This window comes from Mustela nigripes, chromosome 2, assembly GCF_022355385.1.
Source record: "Mustela nigripes isolate SB6536 chromosome 2, MUSNIG.SB6536, whole genome shotgun sequence".
Classification (NCBI taxonomy): Eukaryota; Metazoa; Chordata; class Mammalia; order Carnivora; family Mustelidae; genus Mustela; species Mustela nigripes.
In genome coordinates, this window is record NC_081558.1 from 113,675,850 (window position 1) to 113,693,799 (window position 17,950).

Sequence of the window (17,950 nt, forward strand, 5' to 3'; positions counted from 1 at the left end):
CCACTAGAATCCAAAGCCTTTGCTCTTTCCTGTATATAATAGTTCCTCCCAAAGAGAGAAAGAAGAAAAATGTTTTCATTTGGGGGATATTAGTTTAAAAGAATTTTTTGAGGACTTGGAAGGGAGTAAAACAGCTTCCTTTCATTCTTGATGAGAATAATATCTTCTTGTGCATATAATTTTCTGGCTGTTCATCATTGGGCATTGGAAGGGGGTTGTAATTCCCATAAACGTGGTATTTCTGAACACCTCTAGAATTCACTCCTAAGGAAGCATATTGATAGCTCCATGTATGTCAGTTTTGGGAGTGGAAGGATGGCAGAGCTCAACCTTGCTTTCCTTTGCATATACTTACACATATGATTCCTACCTGACATGTGCATTTTCCTCTAAGTCTGAGCACATGTGCTCCTTGGGTGTTTTGGACACTTGCCAGCCATAAACAGAGCCTTGAGAGGGTTTGAGACAACAAATAATTCTGTTTTGTTAAGGCTGCCGGGCTTAGATGAAGAGAGGAAGTTGATTCTTTTGTCAGGGAAGTCAGACCAGGTTTTCCCTTGTGCCACATGGCGTGTTTACGCTTGAGCCCAGGGTACCAGAGGCTGTAGAATATCCTGGTGAGGGAGCTGCCCAGAACCCATGTGTCTCACCTGGTCTCTGATACTGATCATCCTTTTTTGCAGTGTGGAGGCTGCCAGCATCGGATTCATCATTGTTATCGACCGGCGACGGGACAAGTGGAGCTCCATAAAAGCATCATTGACACGAATAGCTGTAAATATTCACTTTTGTGCTGTTATTATAAGAAGTAATTTAAATTGTTTGTTCAACTATTTTCTCTCAAAGTCACAGGGAAAAGGCAATTGTTTTATGCCAAATTTTAGGAAGGTCTTTGTAGCAGAGGCTGTTGGGTCACATCCATGTTCCCTCTGCCACCTGCCTGTCTTGACAGACAATTCCTGAGCCTGTCAAAATCTTCCTGAATCTACCTTATTGACCTCTTTGGTCACTGAATGGGGGGCGAATAGGGAGTGCTGGGAAGTTAATGCCCCAGGAGTGACAAACGACTGAGTTATGGGAGTTGATGGATATGGGAGTTGATGGATAAATGCCCCAGCCTCCACACCCCTCAGAATTCTGAGATATGTACCACACAGTATCTCAGAGAGCCCCAACCCTTCTTGCCCCCTGCAGTGCCCCATCTTATTACACTGGCTTTCTTGTTATCACTTTCTCACTCTCCCCCACTCCTCTGTGTTTCCTGGGATCACTTCCTCAATAAACTATACCCAAATCCTTGTCTTAGATTTTCTTTGGTGAGGGCGGTCACCCAGTGTAAGCCAGCCTTCATTTTGTTATTCAAATTAGTTTTCCACATACTGAAAGATACTGGACAAAACAGACAAAATATAATATGTGCTTGCTTTTGGTATGAGATTGTACAACCTTGGATGAATTTCCTTTTCCATCTATTTAGTCTGATTTTGATCCCTGTTTGTTGCCTTTCAGCAAGTAGATGTATCCTTTCTCTCTGTGGGGACAGGGAACTCAACCACATGTGCAGGGAGAGACACCTCAGGGCAGCCATGCCAGCATTTCCACCAAAGCACAGGCTTCCTAGGGCAGTTGAGAAGGCCGAAGAGGATGGGATATGGTAGGGTGATGTGTGTGTGGAGGCTGGGGTAGGAGAGGGACTTTAGAAGCCTCATTCATGCCTACTTACAAAGGTAGTCACACATGCAAACATGCACATACATGGAGTCTCAGACCTAGAGCCTCAACCAGAAATACAAATAGTGTCTCAGTCTATTTGTCCTACCATGATGTAACAAAATGCAAGCTGCTTCTGTTTAGGAGCTTGCATTTCAAACATTGGGGGAAAGGAAAACTCCCTTCCCCTTGTGTATGGATTGTTTTGTTCCTTTGGTTTAGTTTTGGCTAAAATTTTTGGGAAAATTTTAGTTTTTGGGAAAAATACAATGGTAGTTGATGGCTTGAGGCTTTAGACCCTTGACAGGGCCCATGAATATTTTAGAGGACTGGCCTCAAGAGAGTTCTGGTTTTCCAGGATCCATTGACAATACTTGAATAATCTAAGACTTGAGCCTAATTTGTTCAATAATTACATTATCTTTATGAGTAAAAGACACTGTAGCACAGGGATCCCAAAACCTGGCTTCCAATCAGAATCTCTTCAGGTACTTGTCGAAAATAGATATGTGAAGTTCATCCCTATTCTAGTGAATCAGAATATTCCAAGCTAAAGACCAGATTGCTTTTTAATACTTTTTAAAAGATTTTATTTATTTATTTGACAGACAGAGATTACAAATAGGCAGAGAGGCAGGCAGAGAGAGAGAGAGGAGGAAGCAGGCTCCCTACTGAGGAGAGAGCCCTATGAAGACCAGATTACTTTTTAACAAGCACTTTAGGAGGTTGCTTTTTGGGAACCACTAGAAGGAAAGAAAGCCATGAGCAATGGGAGGCTTGGAGTCCCCGTTTGTGCCATTAAGTTGTTATATGAATCTGAGTTATCTCATTTCTCAGGAACTTGCCTCCAGAGGAAGGCAATGCTTCTTGAAAGCAACTTGGCAATAACATGCATCAGGAATCATTGAAATACTAAGTCTTTGACTCAGTAATTCTTTTGGGAAACTATCCAAGGAAAGTATTCCAAAATGTGGATTAAGATATATAAAAGTATGAAAAAGTCTAAATCATTAGCAATAAGGGATTGGTTAAGTAATTGTGCACCCATGAAAGATAATATTTCCAAAGAATTTTTAAATAATAGAAATAAAACTCATGGTATAATATTAAGGGCAAAAAACATGTTACAAAATATTTCTACAGTGTGAATTTAACCATGATAAAGATATTTCAGTTGAGAAAATAGCCTGTAAATAATTAGATTGGAATATTAAAAATGGCTATGAGATCATGGGTAGTTTTGGTGGTTTTCTTTTTCTAATATATACTTTTATTTCCAATTTTTTCTGTAAGAAGTTTGAAATACTTTTATAATCAGAGAATTTTTTTTGTTGTTTTTTGATTTGTTTTGATTTTTAAGGAAAGGTTTGTTTTTTTCAAACAGTATGTTTTTCAGCTCTGAAATCCTGTGATATATACTCTAATTCTTTGGCATCTGTGTTGTCTCCTTAAACTTTCCTGTCTGTGATCTTGGGCAAGAGGAGACCAATGGATGTGACATTTGCCCTGAAACTTTCCATGATCCTTCCAGGTAGCATTTCCAGGAAACTTGCAGCTCATATTCATCCTTCGTCCATCTCGCTTTATCCAGAGGACATTCACTGACATTGGCATTAAATATTTTCGAGAAGAATTTAAAATGAAAGTGCCGGTAAGCATGACTTTTCATCTTGTCTGCATTTGGTCAGGGCCTGTCTAGAAGGTGACATTTGAGCTGAGTTTGTAAGGGAGGTAGGTCTCTATAGGCAGAGAGAGGAGAGGCATTCTGTATAGAGTGAAGAGCACATGTAAGGACATGGAGACGGGAAGGACATATTTTACGTGAGGTCCACAGGGAGGCCCCATTCTTGTTGGACTATATATAGGACAATTGTTTGGAAGAAGAAAAGTAGAAAACATGGAATAGGTTTTCGCTGTAAGAATAAGAGCTCTGGATTTTATTCAGTAGGCAGGGGGGATCCAGTGAAGGTTTTTCAGTTGGAGAATAACTTGGGTAAAGTGGTATTGCAGTTATATAATCTGAAGGTAGAAGTGACTGAAAGAGGGAGAGTTATTTTAATAGTATGGGTAAAAGAAAATAAGGATCTAAAATAAATATAGGCAACTGTAGAGTAAAAGTAAAACCAATATGTGATATACTCATAAAACAAAAATAAATTAAGATGACAAGAGTAAATATTTTACTGATAACTTTGGCAGAGATGGGGGAAACAGGCACTTTCATACTTTGCTGACTGAAATGAAGTTGGTAATGACCGATATGAAGGACTAATTGGTGCCATTTATCAAAAATTAAAGGATTTACACTCATTGACCTTCCAATAAAAGTTATTCTACAGATATTCTCATACATGTGTATATATAATGATATTAATTACCAAATCATTTGTAAGAATCAATGATTAGATTGGAAATACCATAAATAAAATGGTTAGGAATACCATAAATAAAAAAATAAATAATGGTCTGCACAATCAACTAAATACTTTGTAGCCAGCAAAAGTGATATGGCATACAACCACAAGAAAAGCAAGTGGCAGTTATCATACACCTAACCAATGACCCAACCAAAAGAAATGAAAACATGCGTCCACAAAAAGACCCTTACAAACACAAATGTCCATCAACACGTGAATGGATAAAGAAATTGTGGCATAGTCACATAATGGAAGAACAAGCAATAAAAAAGAGTGAAGTATTGTTTAACAATATGGACACTCTCCATAATATTCTCCTGAAAGAAGGAAATTAACCACTAAAGAGTATATATTCTATGATTCTTCTTATGTAACATTTAAGAAGAGACAAAACTGAACTAGAAAATCACAATGATGGCTGCTGTTAGGGCTGAGGTGGAGTGGAGATTGATTGGAAGTAGGTATAAGGGAATTTTCTAGGGAAATGTGTATCTTGATTGGATGGTGTTACATGTGTGTATACAGTTGTCAGAACTAATTGAACTATCACCTTAAAATCTGTGCATTTGATTGATGTAAATTACATCTCAATTGAAAAAGAAAAAACAAAAAGGAAAAAATAGGTAAGATGAATCGATAGTGATAGAAAAGTTTCTAATATATATTTTTGTTTCAGTTTTTGTTTAGTTGGAAATAAACTCAGAAAAATTTCAAGAATAAGATTGATACAAAGAACATTCTATGCTCTTTACCCAGATTCATTCACCTATTGTTAGCATTTTATTCCCATTTGCTTTATTATTTACTTATTATTTGCTCCTCCTATAGATAGATTACCTCTTTTTCTCTATTATACATATATAAATATATATATTTATTTCTCTATTCATAGTATATATAGATAGGTTTAAATATAAAGAGATATGTATATTATACATATATGGAATATGTATATGTATATTTGTATATATAGGATCTAGTTTAGGATCAAACAGTACACATAGTTGTCATGTCTCTTTAGTTTCCTTTAATCTGAAATATTTCTACAGTCTTTCTTTGTCTTCTATAACATTAGCATTTTTGAAGAATACAGTCCTTTAAAAACAAAACTTTCCTTATTTGGGGGTCACATGATGATTTCTCGGGATTTGATTCAGATAATGCATTCCTAGTTAGAATACTGCTTAAGTGATGTCATGTCCTTCTTATGGTGTCACATGTGGAAAACACAGTGTTCATCTGCCCTCCCATTGATAACATTAATTTTGGTCCCTTAGTTAAAGTATTGTCCAGTTTCTCAAATGTTTCCATTACAACTAATACAGAATCTTTGGAGAAACATTTTAAGATCACACAAATACCCTGCTCCTCAAAAGATTCCTCTCTATATTTAATACCTATTGGTAATTCTTACCTGGAATGATCTTTATTAATTTGATTGCAAAATAATGATTTCCCAACTATAATACTCTCTGAACATATACTAATCAGAAGTTGGTACTCTACTGTAAGCTAGAGCTTTCCCTTCTCCCTTATTTGTCTATCATCATAAGACATACATATGTCTCTTTCTCTCTAAATATATTTATTTATCCTAGAAATCATAGAGTTTACACTGGTACTTTAAATTTTAGGTCATCATCAGTGATCCCTTATGTGGGAAACTTTACACTAGTTGCATGTAAAAAAGTAATTTAATCTTTAATATTAAAAAATCTGGCAAAACCCAGAAAACATCCATCATGAAAGCAAGATACTTTCTGTAAAAAGAAAGTCACATAGTAGGTCATTAAAAAAAACTTTTTTAGGTCTTCTAGCATGTATTTTTAAGTGGGGATAAAAGCAAAGGGAAAATAATATGGATAATATATTCCCATTTGAATAAAATAGAAGTGGCTTGTATGTGATTGCATATAATAGCACACCTTGGGAAGGCTGTATAAGACATCAAAAAACTGGTTGAAGTGATTGCCTCTTGGATGTAGAACTGGAGGTCTGGGGGTAGGGGTGAGAGGAAGACTATTTTCAATTTAGCTTAACTCTTTCTGTTTGAATTTATTATCACATACGCATATTAACTGTTCAAAATCAAAAAGCTCACTTTAACTGAAATTGCTCTGAGAAAATATTTAATCCATCTCAATGAAAACTGACTGTATCTCAGATAAGGGATTTTTCTGTTTCTTTTCCCACTTTTATTTTCCCTCTTTTGGTTTAATTTTATATTAATACTCAAATTTCCTAAAACACTTCTTCCCTATATTTTGGGTGTTAACCAGACACAAAAGGTATTTCCTATTCTATTTTAAATACTTATTTCAAAATAACTTGAGTGTTTAAGAGAAAATGTAAGCCATAAGCTTCTTATTCCATTTTCCTGAACTGAGTAACAGCACTGGGGAAGGGATGACTTACAAGAAATGAATGAACTTTTTGTAATCCTCATAAGCTTGTTCCCCTTCAGAGATAAAGAAAATTGTTTCGTGTCACTCAAAAAGGTTTGGAGTTAGCACTAAACATTTGACCAAATGTCAAATACATGTTTCTCTGGTTGTGTATAAAACACATCTCTCCAAGAGATAGTATGTATACAGATACATATGTGATTTATGCCTTGCTTTTCATGTGGTACATCTATACTAAAGAGAGAAGGACCATCTACTTTGTGTTGATACCATGTTTTTAGTTACTTCTATATGTGGTAATGTATATTGATACCTTGTCCATTATATTTTCAATTTTAAACTTAAAATCAACTTTTTAAAAGCTCTCTGTCACTCATACTAAAGGCTTATTAGTAGGGCATTTTTAAAGATTTTTTTTTTTTTAATTTGACAGAGAGAGATCACAAGTAGGCAGAGAGGCAGGCAGAGAGAAAGAGAGAGAGGAGGAAGCAGGCTCCCTGCTGAGCAGAGAGCCCGATGCGGGACTTGATCCCAGGACCCTGAGATCATGACCCGAGCCGAAGGCAGCGGCTTAACCCACTGAGCCACCCAGGCGCCCAGTAGGGCATTTTTAAATGTTAAACATTTACCTTGTCAACTACTGTTTCACCTGTGGAAGATGATCACATTCTCTCTGTTCTTTTTTTTTTTTAAATTAGATTTATTTATTTTCAGAAAAACAGTATTCATTATTTTTTCACCACACCCAGTGCTCCATGCAATCCGTGCCCTCTATAATACCCACCACCTGGTACCCCAACCTCCCAAACCCCCGCCACTTCATGAATCATGAGAGACTATGGACTCTGAAAAACATTCTCTCTGTTCTGATGCACCACAGAGTTCAGTGTAATGTTACCAAACTTGATGGAACTAGACTTCAAAATACATTTAGCCTTTTATTTATTTTTTTAAAGATTTTTATTTATTTATTTGACAGACAGAGATCACAAGTAGGCAGAGAGAGAGAGAGGAGGAAGCAGGCTCCCCGCTGAGCAGAGAGCCCGATGTAGGGCTAGATCCCAGGACTCTGGGATCATGACCTAAGCTGAAGGCAGAGACCTTAACCCACTGAGCCACCCAGGTGCCCCTACATTCAGCCTTTTCAATGACAGTCCAAGCTGTTGGTTTGTCTTCCTTGCTTTGTTTTTATTTTCTTTTAATCTTTAATTTTTTTAAATTCAAATGTTACTTAGTTAACATACAGTGCAGTATTGGTTTCTAGAGTAGAATTCAGTGATCCATCACTTACCTAAAATAGTCAGGGCTCATCACAAAAATGATACCCTTCACCCATCCTTCACCTATCCTGTCCCATCCCCCCACCTCCCTCCCTCCGTCAACCCTCTTTGTTCTTTTGTTCAGAGTTTCTTATGGTTTATTTCCCTCTCTCCCTTTCTTCTGCCCCCCTTCCCACATGTTCATCTGTTTTCTTTATTAAATTCCACACATGAGTGAGATCATATGATATTTGTCTTTCTCTGACTGGCTTATTTCACTTAGCATAATACACTCTAGCTCCATCCATGTCATTGCAAAAGGCAAGATTTCATTCATTCATTATTCAGGTGAATAATATTCTATTGTATATAAATACCACATCTTTATTTATTCATCAGTTGATGGACATTTGGACTCTCTCCATAGTTTGGCTGTTGTTGATAATGCTGCTATAAACATCGGGGTGCATGTAGCCCTTCAAATCTGTATTTTTGTGTCTTTTGGGCAGGTATCTAGTGTAATTGCTGGGTTGTAGGGTAGTTCTGTTTTTAACTTTCTGAGGAAACTCCACACTGGCTGCACCAGTTTGCATTCCCCCCAATGGTACAAGAGGGTTCTCCTTGTCCTACATCCTTGCCAACGCCTGTTTCTTGTGTTGTAAATTTTAGCCATTCTCACAGGTGGTATCTCATCATGGTTTTGATTTGTATTTCCTTGATGATGAGGGTGCTGAGCATCATCTCATGTGTCTGTTAGCCACCTGGATGTCTTCTTTGAAAAGGTATCTGTTCATGTCTTCCTCCCATTTCTTGAGTGGATTATTTGTTTTTTTGGATGTTGAGTTGATAAGCTCCTTATAGATTTTGGATACTAACCCTTTATCTGATATGCCATTTGCAAATATCTTCTTCCATTCCTTAGGGTGTCTTTTAGTTTTGTTGATTGTTTCTCTCATTGTTTGGACGGTTTTTATCTTGATAAAGTTCCAATAGTTCACTTTTGCCTTAGTTTCCCTTGCCTCCTGTAACCTGTCTAGAAAGAAGTTGCTAGAGCCAAGGTCAAAGAGATTTCTGCCTGTGTTCTCCTCTAGGAATTTGATGGATTCCTGTTTCACATTTAGGTCTCTCATCTGTTTTAAGTTTTATTTATTCATTTATTCATTTTATTGTCTTATGTTAGTCACCATATAGTACATCATTAGTTTTTGATGTATTCTAAGATTCACTGTTTATATATAACACCCAGTGCTTCATGCAATACATGTCCTCCTTTAATACCCGCCACCAGGCTCACCCATTCCACCACCTCCCCTCCTCTCTAAAACCCTCAGATGTTTCTCTGGAGTCCATAGTCTGTCATGATTCCTCTCCCCCTCCAATTTCCCCCCACTTCACTTTTCCTTTCTTTCTCCTAATGTCCTCCATGTTATTCCTTCTTGACTTATTTCATTCAGCATGATCTCCTCCAGTCCCATCAAGGTTTTTGTATATGGTGTAAGAAAGTGGTCCAGTTTCATTCTTCTGCATGTGGCTGTCCAATTTTCCCAACACCATTTATTAGAGAGACTATATTTTCCCACTGGGTATTCTTTCCTGCTTTATCAAAGATTAGTTGACCATAGAGTTGAGGGTCCATTTCTGGGTTCTCTATTCTGTTCCATTGATCTACATGTCTGTTTTTGTGTCAGTACTACACTGTCTTGACGATTACAACTTTGTAATATAGCTTGGACACAGTACTAGAAGTCCTAGCTTCAGCAATCAGACAACAAAAAGAACTATGCACCCAAATTGGCAAAGAAGTCAAACTCACTCTCTGCAGATTGACATGATACTCTATGTGGAAAACCCAAAAGACTCCGCCCCAAAATTGCTAGATCTCATATAGGAATTCAAAAAAGTGAAAGGCTATAAAATCAATGCACAGAAATCAATGGCAGAAAGAGAAATTAAGGAATCTTTTGTATTTACAATTGCACCCAAAACCGTATAATACTTAGGAATAAACCTAACCAAAGAGGTAAGGGAAACTGAAAACTATAGAACACTTATGAAGGTAGTTGAGGAAGACACAAAGAAATGGAAAAACATTTCATGCTCATGGATTGAAAGAACAGATATTGTTAAAATTTCTATGCTACCCAGAGCAATCTACACATTCAATGCAATCCCTATCAAATGCCATCAACGTTTTTCACAGAGCTGGAACAAATAATCCTAAAATTTGTATGGAACCAGAAAAAGATGATGACTAGCCAAAGGAGTGTTGAAAAAGAAAACCAAAGCTGGTGGCATCACAAATCCAAACTTCAAGCCATATTACAAAGCTGTCTCCATTTCATTTCTTTCACTCTTGTCATTATTTCCTTTCTTTTATTGTCTCTGGCTTTGTTCTTTTTTTTTCTAGTTCCTTTAGTATAAGGTTAGGTTTGTTTGAGAATTTTCTTGCTTTAAAAAAAATTTTTTTTTAAGATTTTACTTATTTATTTGACAGAGAGAGAGAGAGAGAGAGAGACAGACAAACAGCAAGAGAGGGAGTACAAGCAGGGGGAGTGGGAGAGGCTGGTTTCCTGCTGAGTAGGGAGCCGGATGTTGGACTCAATCCCAGGACCCTAGGATCATGACCTGAAACAAAGGCAGATTCTTAATGCTTGAGCCACCCAGGTGCCCCAAGACTTTTCTTGTTTCTTGAGGTAGGTCTGAATCGTTATAATCTTCTCTTTTGGAACAGCTTGTACTTCACCCCAAAAATCTGGACTGTTGTATTTTCATTTTTATTTGTCTCCATGTGTATTTTTTTATTTCTTCTTTGGTTTCTTGGTTGACCCATTCATTGCTCAGTAGCATGTTATTTAGCATGTATTTGTGTTCTTTCCAAATTTTTTCTTGTGGTTGATTTCTGGTTTCATACTATTATGGTCAGAAAAGATGCATGATATGATTTCAGCCTTTTTGAATTTATTGAGACTTGTTTTGTGGCTAGTATGTGATCTATTCTGGAGAGTGTTCTATATGCATTTGAAAAGAATGTATTCTGCTGTTTTAGGGTGGAACATTCTGAATATATCTGTTAGATCCATCTGGTCCAATGTGTCATTCAAAGCCACTGTTTCTTTGTCCATTTTCTGTCTGGATGACCTATCCGCTAATGTAAGTGGGGTGTTAATATCTCTACTATTACTGTGTAACTATTGATTTCTACCTTCATGTCTATTTATAGTTACTTCATATATTTAGGTGCTTTCATGTTGGGTGTATAAATATTTACAATTGTTGTATCCTTTTGTTGGATTGTACCCTTTATCATCATGTAGAGCCCTTCTTTTTCTCAAGTTATAGTCTGTCTTAAAGTTGATTTTGTATGATATAAATATTGATATCCTCATTTTCTTTTCATTTGCATGATAAATGTTCTTCCATTTTCCATTATCTGCATATATTTTTAGGTCTGAAATGAGTCTCCTGTAGGCAACATATAGACGGGTTTTGCTCTTTTATCCATTCAGTCATCCTATGTCTTTTGATTCAAAGTATATTCAAAGTAATTATTGATAAATATGTACTCACTGCCATTTTGTTATGTTTTACAGTTGTTTTGTTGTTCTTTTCTGCTCCTTTCTTCTTTTCTTGCTGTCTTCCCTGGTGGTTTGATGACTTTCTTTATTGATTCGCTTGGATTCCTTTTTCTTTATTTTTTGTGTGACTGTTACAAGCTTTTGTGTGTGTGTGTTTGTATGGTTATCATGAGGTCCATTTTTAACATGTGATGCATAGAGCAGTCTATATTAAGTTTTTCGTCATTTGAGTTTGAACCCATTCTAAAAGCACTAAATTTTTACTTCTCCACCCTCCATGTTTTTTGTATATGATTTCATACTTAACATTCTGTTATTCTGTGAATCCCTTTACTGATTTCTGTATATATAATTTATTTTACTGCTTTTGTGCTTTAACCTACCTAATGGTTTTGTGAGTGATTCATCTACTACTTTTTAAAAAGTTTATTTAAGTAATCTCTACACCCGATGTGGGGCTCAAACCCGTGACTCCGAGACTAGAGTTGCATGCTCTTCCAGTTGAGCCAGCCAATGCCCCTCATCTACTACTTTTATTTTGTCTGCATTTAATTATGAAATTTTTTTCATTTCATAATTGTCTTACTCCTATTATAGCCTTTTCTTTTGACTCAAAGAATTCCTTTCAGTGTTTCTTGTAAAGCTGGTTTATTGGTGATGAATTCCTTTAACTTTTGTTTGTCTGGGAAATTCTTTATCTTTCCTTATATTCTGAATAGTAATCTTGCTGGATAGAGTATTCTTGTTTATAGGTTTTTTGTTTGTTTGTTTGTTTTTGTTTTTTCCTTTTGGCCCTTTGTATAGATCATGCCACTCTCTTCTGGCCTGCATAGTTTCTGCTGAAAAACCAGCTTATAGCCTTCTGAAGTTTCCCTTTTATGTTACTGTTTTCCTTTCTCATTCCTTTCTCTATCATTGTTTTTTCATTTTAATTACTGTGTGTCTTGGTGTAGACTGTAGGCGTCCTTGGTTTGATTTTGTTGGGGGTTCCCTGTGTCTCTTAGATCTGGATTTCTATTCCCTTCCTCAGATTAGGGGAGTTTTTAGCTATTATTTCTTCAAATAAATTTTCTATCCCCTTTTTTCTCTTTTTTCTTTCTGGCATCCCTGTAATGCTAATATTATTATGCTTGATGATGTCACTGAGTTTCTATAATCCATTCTCAGCTTTTATTATTCTTTTTCCTTTTGCCATTTAACTTGTTTGCTTCTCGCCATCCCTCCTTGGGTCTGGCTACCCAGAGCAGAGAGCTTGGTTGCTTTTTATTACTCCATATTTCAAATCCCTGATCTGTTCTTCTGTCTTCTCTGATTTGCTATTGATACCCTCTAGTGTATTTTTAATTTCAGTTATTGACTTTTTCATGTTTGATTGGTTCTTTTTAATATTTTCTATCTCTTTGTTGAAGGTCTTAGTGAGATCCTCCAGTCTTTTCTCAAGTCCAGCAAGTATCTTTTTGACTGTTACTTTGAGTTCTTTATTAGGCATATTAGTTATCTCTTTCATTTAACTATTTTCTTTAACATTTATTTATTTATCTTAGAGAGAGAAAGAGAGAACTTGTACACATGCACGTGAGCGGGGTAGGGGTGGAGGGAGAATGAGAGGGAGAGACTCCTCAGGCAGATTCCCCACTGAGCATGAAGCCTGATATGGGGCTTGATTCCAGGACCCTGAGATCATGACTAAGCTGAAATCAAGAGTTGGATACTTAAATGTACTTAAGCAACCCCCATTTAACCTTTTTAAATGTGGTTTTTGTCCTTTTCTTTCATTCAGGACATACTCCTGTGTTCTTATTTTGTGTAACTCTCTGTGTCTGTTTCTATGTGTTAGGAAAGTCAGCTTTGTCTCCTGCTCTTGAAAGTAGTAGCCTTATGAAGAAGAGGTCTTGTAGTGCCCTGTAACACAACACCCCCATTTACCTGAACCAGATGCTTTAGGGGTATCTCCTTTGTGGCTTGTGTGTGTCCCACTGTTGTGGCTGAGCCTCATTTGCCTTCAATCCAGTTAGCTGCAATGGCTGACTTTGCCTGTTATGGTTGCACATGGCAGTTGTGTAGCTGGGTGTAGATGTAGTTGGGTGATGGCAGCAGTCAGATTAGATGCCTGCCCTCAGCTCATCTACTAGGACTGCAGTGGTACTAAACAGCAGGGTGCTCTCTCATGCTGCCTCCTGAAAGCCTTATTGGTGTGTGGGGCTGGCAGTTAGACCAGATGTCTCCAGTCCCACCTGCTGGGACTGTAGTCACACTGATGTGTGTAGTTAATCTTCCTCTCTCCCCAGGACAGGAGTTACTTTGGAGTAGCACTGGTCCCTGCTGGGGGTTTCTTGCAGGCTTTGTCTTGGCAGGACCCATTTTGGAGGGACCGCTGTGGAGTGGGGTGGGGTGGATGAGGTGGCTCTTCAGGAGAATGCAGGAGTGGGGTCTGTGGTATTAGCAAGCTATGGGAGAGTGTTTGAACTGGTTTCCACAGCTGTCTGGCTATCTAGGCTGGGGTGGCGTTGGGGGCTGATGTCACTTGCTAGGACTTTGTTCTAGGAGAAGTCACCTAAAGATTCCTGCCCCTCCTGTGCAGGTTCTGAGATTAGTAAGTAAGTCTTCTTTTCATATACTCTTGGTGCTTTCAGATTGCTACTTCTATACCATACCTTGGCTAGGTTGTTTGTTGTGTTGGCTCTTTAAGGACTGGAACTCATTTTCCTTTCACCCTCTGTCTTTCCCAGAGCTAAGCCCGCTGATTTTTAAAGTGCCTGGAGTTAAGTCCTACTGATTGTAAAAAGTCACAAGGTTAAGCCCCACTGGATTTCCAAAGCCAAATGTTATAGGACTTACCTTCCCACTGCAGGTTCCCTGTGCCCCAGGTGCCTGGTATGGGATCTGCTTCTCTGCCTTCTCCATGCTTGTGGTGTCCCTACTGTTTGTGGTTAAGTCTCCTGGGAGTTTGGCTCCCAACTGCCTCTCTGTCCCTCCTACCTCTTTCTGTGTGGCCTACTTGACCATTTTTTTCAGAAGTCCTCTTTGCCAATTTTTAATTATATGGGTTTTTTTACTGTTAAGTTTTGAGAGTAGATATGGATCCATTGTCAGATATGTGATTTGCAAATATTTTCTCCTGGTCTATGGGTTGTCTTTTCATCCTGTCTTTTGAAGAGCAAATGCTTTTTATTTGGATGAAGTCCAGTTTATCAATTCTTCTTCTATGTTTTGTGTTTTTGGTGTTGTATCTCAGAACTCTCCTAACTCAAAGATTTTCTCCTTATTTTTCCTTTATGTTTTCTTCTCCAAGTTTTATGTCTTAGATTTAGATCTCTGATGCATTTTGAGTTAATTTTTGTATGAGGTTAAAAATTAAGGTTCCTTTTTTGGCATATGGATGTCTAGTTGTTTTAGCACTGTTCATTGAAAATGGAATTATTTCTCCATGGAAATGACTTTTTGCACCTCTGTCAAAAGTCAGGTTCGTGTTTGCCAGGGTTCAGGGATGACTAGGGGGTGAGGTGTGCTTATAAAGGACAGCATAAGCTTTGGGTGCCTGGGTAGCTCAGTTAGTTGGGCATCTGCCTTCAGCTCAGGTTGTGATCTCCAGGTCCTGGGATTGAGCTCCACATCAGGTTCCCAGCTTGGCAGGGAGTCTGCTTCTCCCTCTCTCTCTGTCTCTCCCCCTTCTCATGCTGTCTCTCCCCCTTCTCATGCTGTCTCTCTCTCTCTTTCTCTCAGATAAATAGAAAACTCTTTAAAAAAAATAAACACAAGGAAGACTTTTATAGTGATGAAACAGTTAGTTCTGCATCTTGATTTTTCTGGTGGTTACACAAATCTACAGATGTGAAAATGATATAGAACTAAACATACACATTACATCAATATCAAGTTCCTGCCTTTGATTTTGTACTATAATTATGTAAGATGCAACCATAGAGGGCAGGGACTTGGTGAAGGGTACGTGGGACCTCTCTGTACTATCTTTGCAACTTCCTGTGGATCTGTACTTATATAATTATTTCAAAATTACTATAACCACTATAATTACTTTAAAATAAAGAGTTAAAAAAATCACTTGGCCATATTTGTGTGAGCCTATTTCAGGACTTTCTGTTCTATTCCATTGATTGATTTGGCTGTCCTTTGCTGTTACCAAACTCTTAACTACTATAGTTTGAAGTCTTGAAACTTTATTCATTTTTAAAATTGTTTTGCCTATTCTACCTATTTTACATGTCCGTATAGCTTTTAGAGTTAGCTTGAGACTTTCTACAGAAAGTCTTCTGGGATTTTAATTGGGCTTGCTTTGATCAATATTTAACAGTACTAAATCCTCTAATATCTTCCTTTTTTAAAAAAAATATTTAATTTATTTGAGAAAGAGAGCATGAGATGGGAGAGGTCAGAGGGAGAAGCATACACCCTGCCGAGTAGCAAGCCTGATGTGGGACTAGATCTTGCAACCCCAGGATCATGACCCGATCTGAAGGCAGTTGCTTAACCAACTGAACCACCCAGGCACCCCTAATATCTTCCTTTTATTTCTAATTTTCATTTTTTCTTCCAATTCAAAATTTCTCTTCGTCCTTTATAGCTAAAGGTGAGTAGGCAGAGTCCCAGCAAGCGTGGAACACATGCCTCCCTCTGCTATTCAGTTAGGTAGAACAGAAGTTGTGCAACCTGGCAGGATATATTTTTTATTTTATTTTTAAAATTATTTTTATTAATTAATTAGTTTATTTATTTGACAGAGAAAGAGGGAGCACAAGCAAGGCGAGCAGCAGTAGAAGGAGAGGGAGAAGCAGGATCTCTGCTAAGCAGGGAGCCTGATGCAGGACTTGATCCCAGGCCCCTGGGATCATGACCTGAGCCAAAAGCAGACACTTAACATGCTGAGCCACCCAGGTGCCCCAGGATATGTTTTTTAAAACTCCAGGCTGTGTGGCAAAGTTACTTCTGCCTAATAAGATTTTCCACATTAGTATTTAAAAAAAAAAAAAACAAAAAAAAAAACAAAGCTCCAAGTGTTACCATAGCAATTAATATTTCAAGAAGCAAAATATATTGGCAACTTCTTGTTTTGTGTCCTATTAATTTCTAATATTAGAAAGCCTAAAAATCTTTTTTATTTTTAGCGGTTTAAAATTTTTAGTGGTTTAAAATTTTTAGGAGGGAAAGGCAAAAATGGATTCAGGTTTGGATTCTTTCAACTTTTTCTCATGTTATAAATATAATTTTTAAAAATTTGCAGACTCCTGGCTTGCCTGGCTGGCTTAGTTGGAGGAGCATGTGACTCTTAATCTCAGGGTTGTGGGTTCGAACCCCACATTGGGCATAGAGCTTAAAATGTAATTAATTAATTAATTAATTTTTAAAAATTCCCAAACTCCTTTTCAGAAGTGAGGGAGAAAGGCAGGGATCTGATAAGGTTAACAGTGATATGTAGTAACCAAATCCCACAAAACCTGAGTTCCTCGAGTCAGGGACTGTTGACTGTTGTGCTGACTGTGTTATCCCTTGGAGCCTGGCATTTATTAGAAATTCAATACCTTATTCATTGAATGAGTATATCAATTTTGTTTTTCACCTATAGACTTTGGGCCTTAATTTACATTCCTTCTATTCCAAAGTGGATTTATCACTCGACTAATACTATATAATAATAGAATAAAGCCCCTATTTTTTAAAAAAATATCGATTTTATTAAGTAATCTCCATACCACATGTGGGGGATCAAGAGTTGCATGCTTCACCAACTGACCCAGCCAGGCACCCCAGAGACCCTATGTTCTTATGTCCTCTGAAAAAGAGTCAATTTTCAAAATAATCAACAAGGAGTGAAGAAAAATGAAGTCATCAGTTAAAGGCTTACAGGGGCATGTTTCAGAAGTAGGAGTGAGAGTTCCTTGTTTCTCTTTAGGAGTGAGTAGGGGGTGTGATATAATCCCTGAAACAGGGCTAGGATCATGACCTGGTCAGAGCCACTGCAGAGGAGCAGAAAGGGACAATTTGGAATGTGTCTGCTCCCTCTAGGTGTGTGGGCATTCATTCATCAGCATCGGTTTGTTCATCAACCAGATTGTTAATTCATAAAAATCCACTCCCTATTACCTCCAGATCTCCTTCATGAAGGATATATTGAGGCGTATCAACCTTCCTCATGGGAGGCATCAGTGTAGTAAATCTTTTTAACACACACTCCTCAGTATGTGCCAGTATTCTAATTTTATTTTGATATTCACCAGCCGACCCCTTACTGGGCTTCTCATTGCAAATTTTTAGGTCTCAATATAACACTTGATTTTGGTGCCTGAAGAGTATACTTAAGCTTGGTAGCTTGTGACAAAAATCCACCTAAAGTAGGACCCGACTTCTGGGTAGCTTAGAACGGAGTCCTCTGAACCAGGTCACCATTTTGTCACAGACTATACTACCTTTGGTACTCCTCACTTAAGTGGGGAAAATGTAAAGGGAATATAAAACATTTCTATGCTGGATGTACTAACTCCTTGTACATGAATTCCTGATTAGGCAAAGTTCAAGGGCTGTTTAAGTAATAATAGAACCTAGATAAGCTACTCTTCAATTATCTGTGA

The 17,950-nt window shown here is 37.6% G+C and overlaps 1 protein-coding gene and 1 non-coding gene across 4 annotated transcripts in view; both read left to right on the plus strand.

Moving 5' to 3' along the window:
- The window catches only part of MCF2L2 (MCF.2 cell line derived transforming sequence-like 2), a 254,431-nt gene that overhangs the window by 89,694 nt on the left and 146,787 nt on the right, over nucleotides 1-17,950 (plus strand). For all 3 annotated transcript variants that reach the window (XM_059391454.1, XM_059391452.1, XM_059391453.1), the window contains exons 4-5: nucleotides 684-774; nucleotides 3,242-3,361. In XM_059391454.1, the coding sequence (XP_059247437.1) occupies nucleotides 684-774; nucleotides 3,242-3,361 (211 nt within the window). The remainder of the gene's footprint in view (nucleotides 1-683; nucleotides 775-3,241; nucleotides 3,362-17,950) is intronic.
- On the plus strand, nucleotides 16,617-16,689 carry TRNAK-CUU (transfer RNA lysine (anticodon CUU)). The gene has a single exon. It is a non-coding gene; the product is annotated as a tRNA-Lys (tRNA).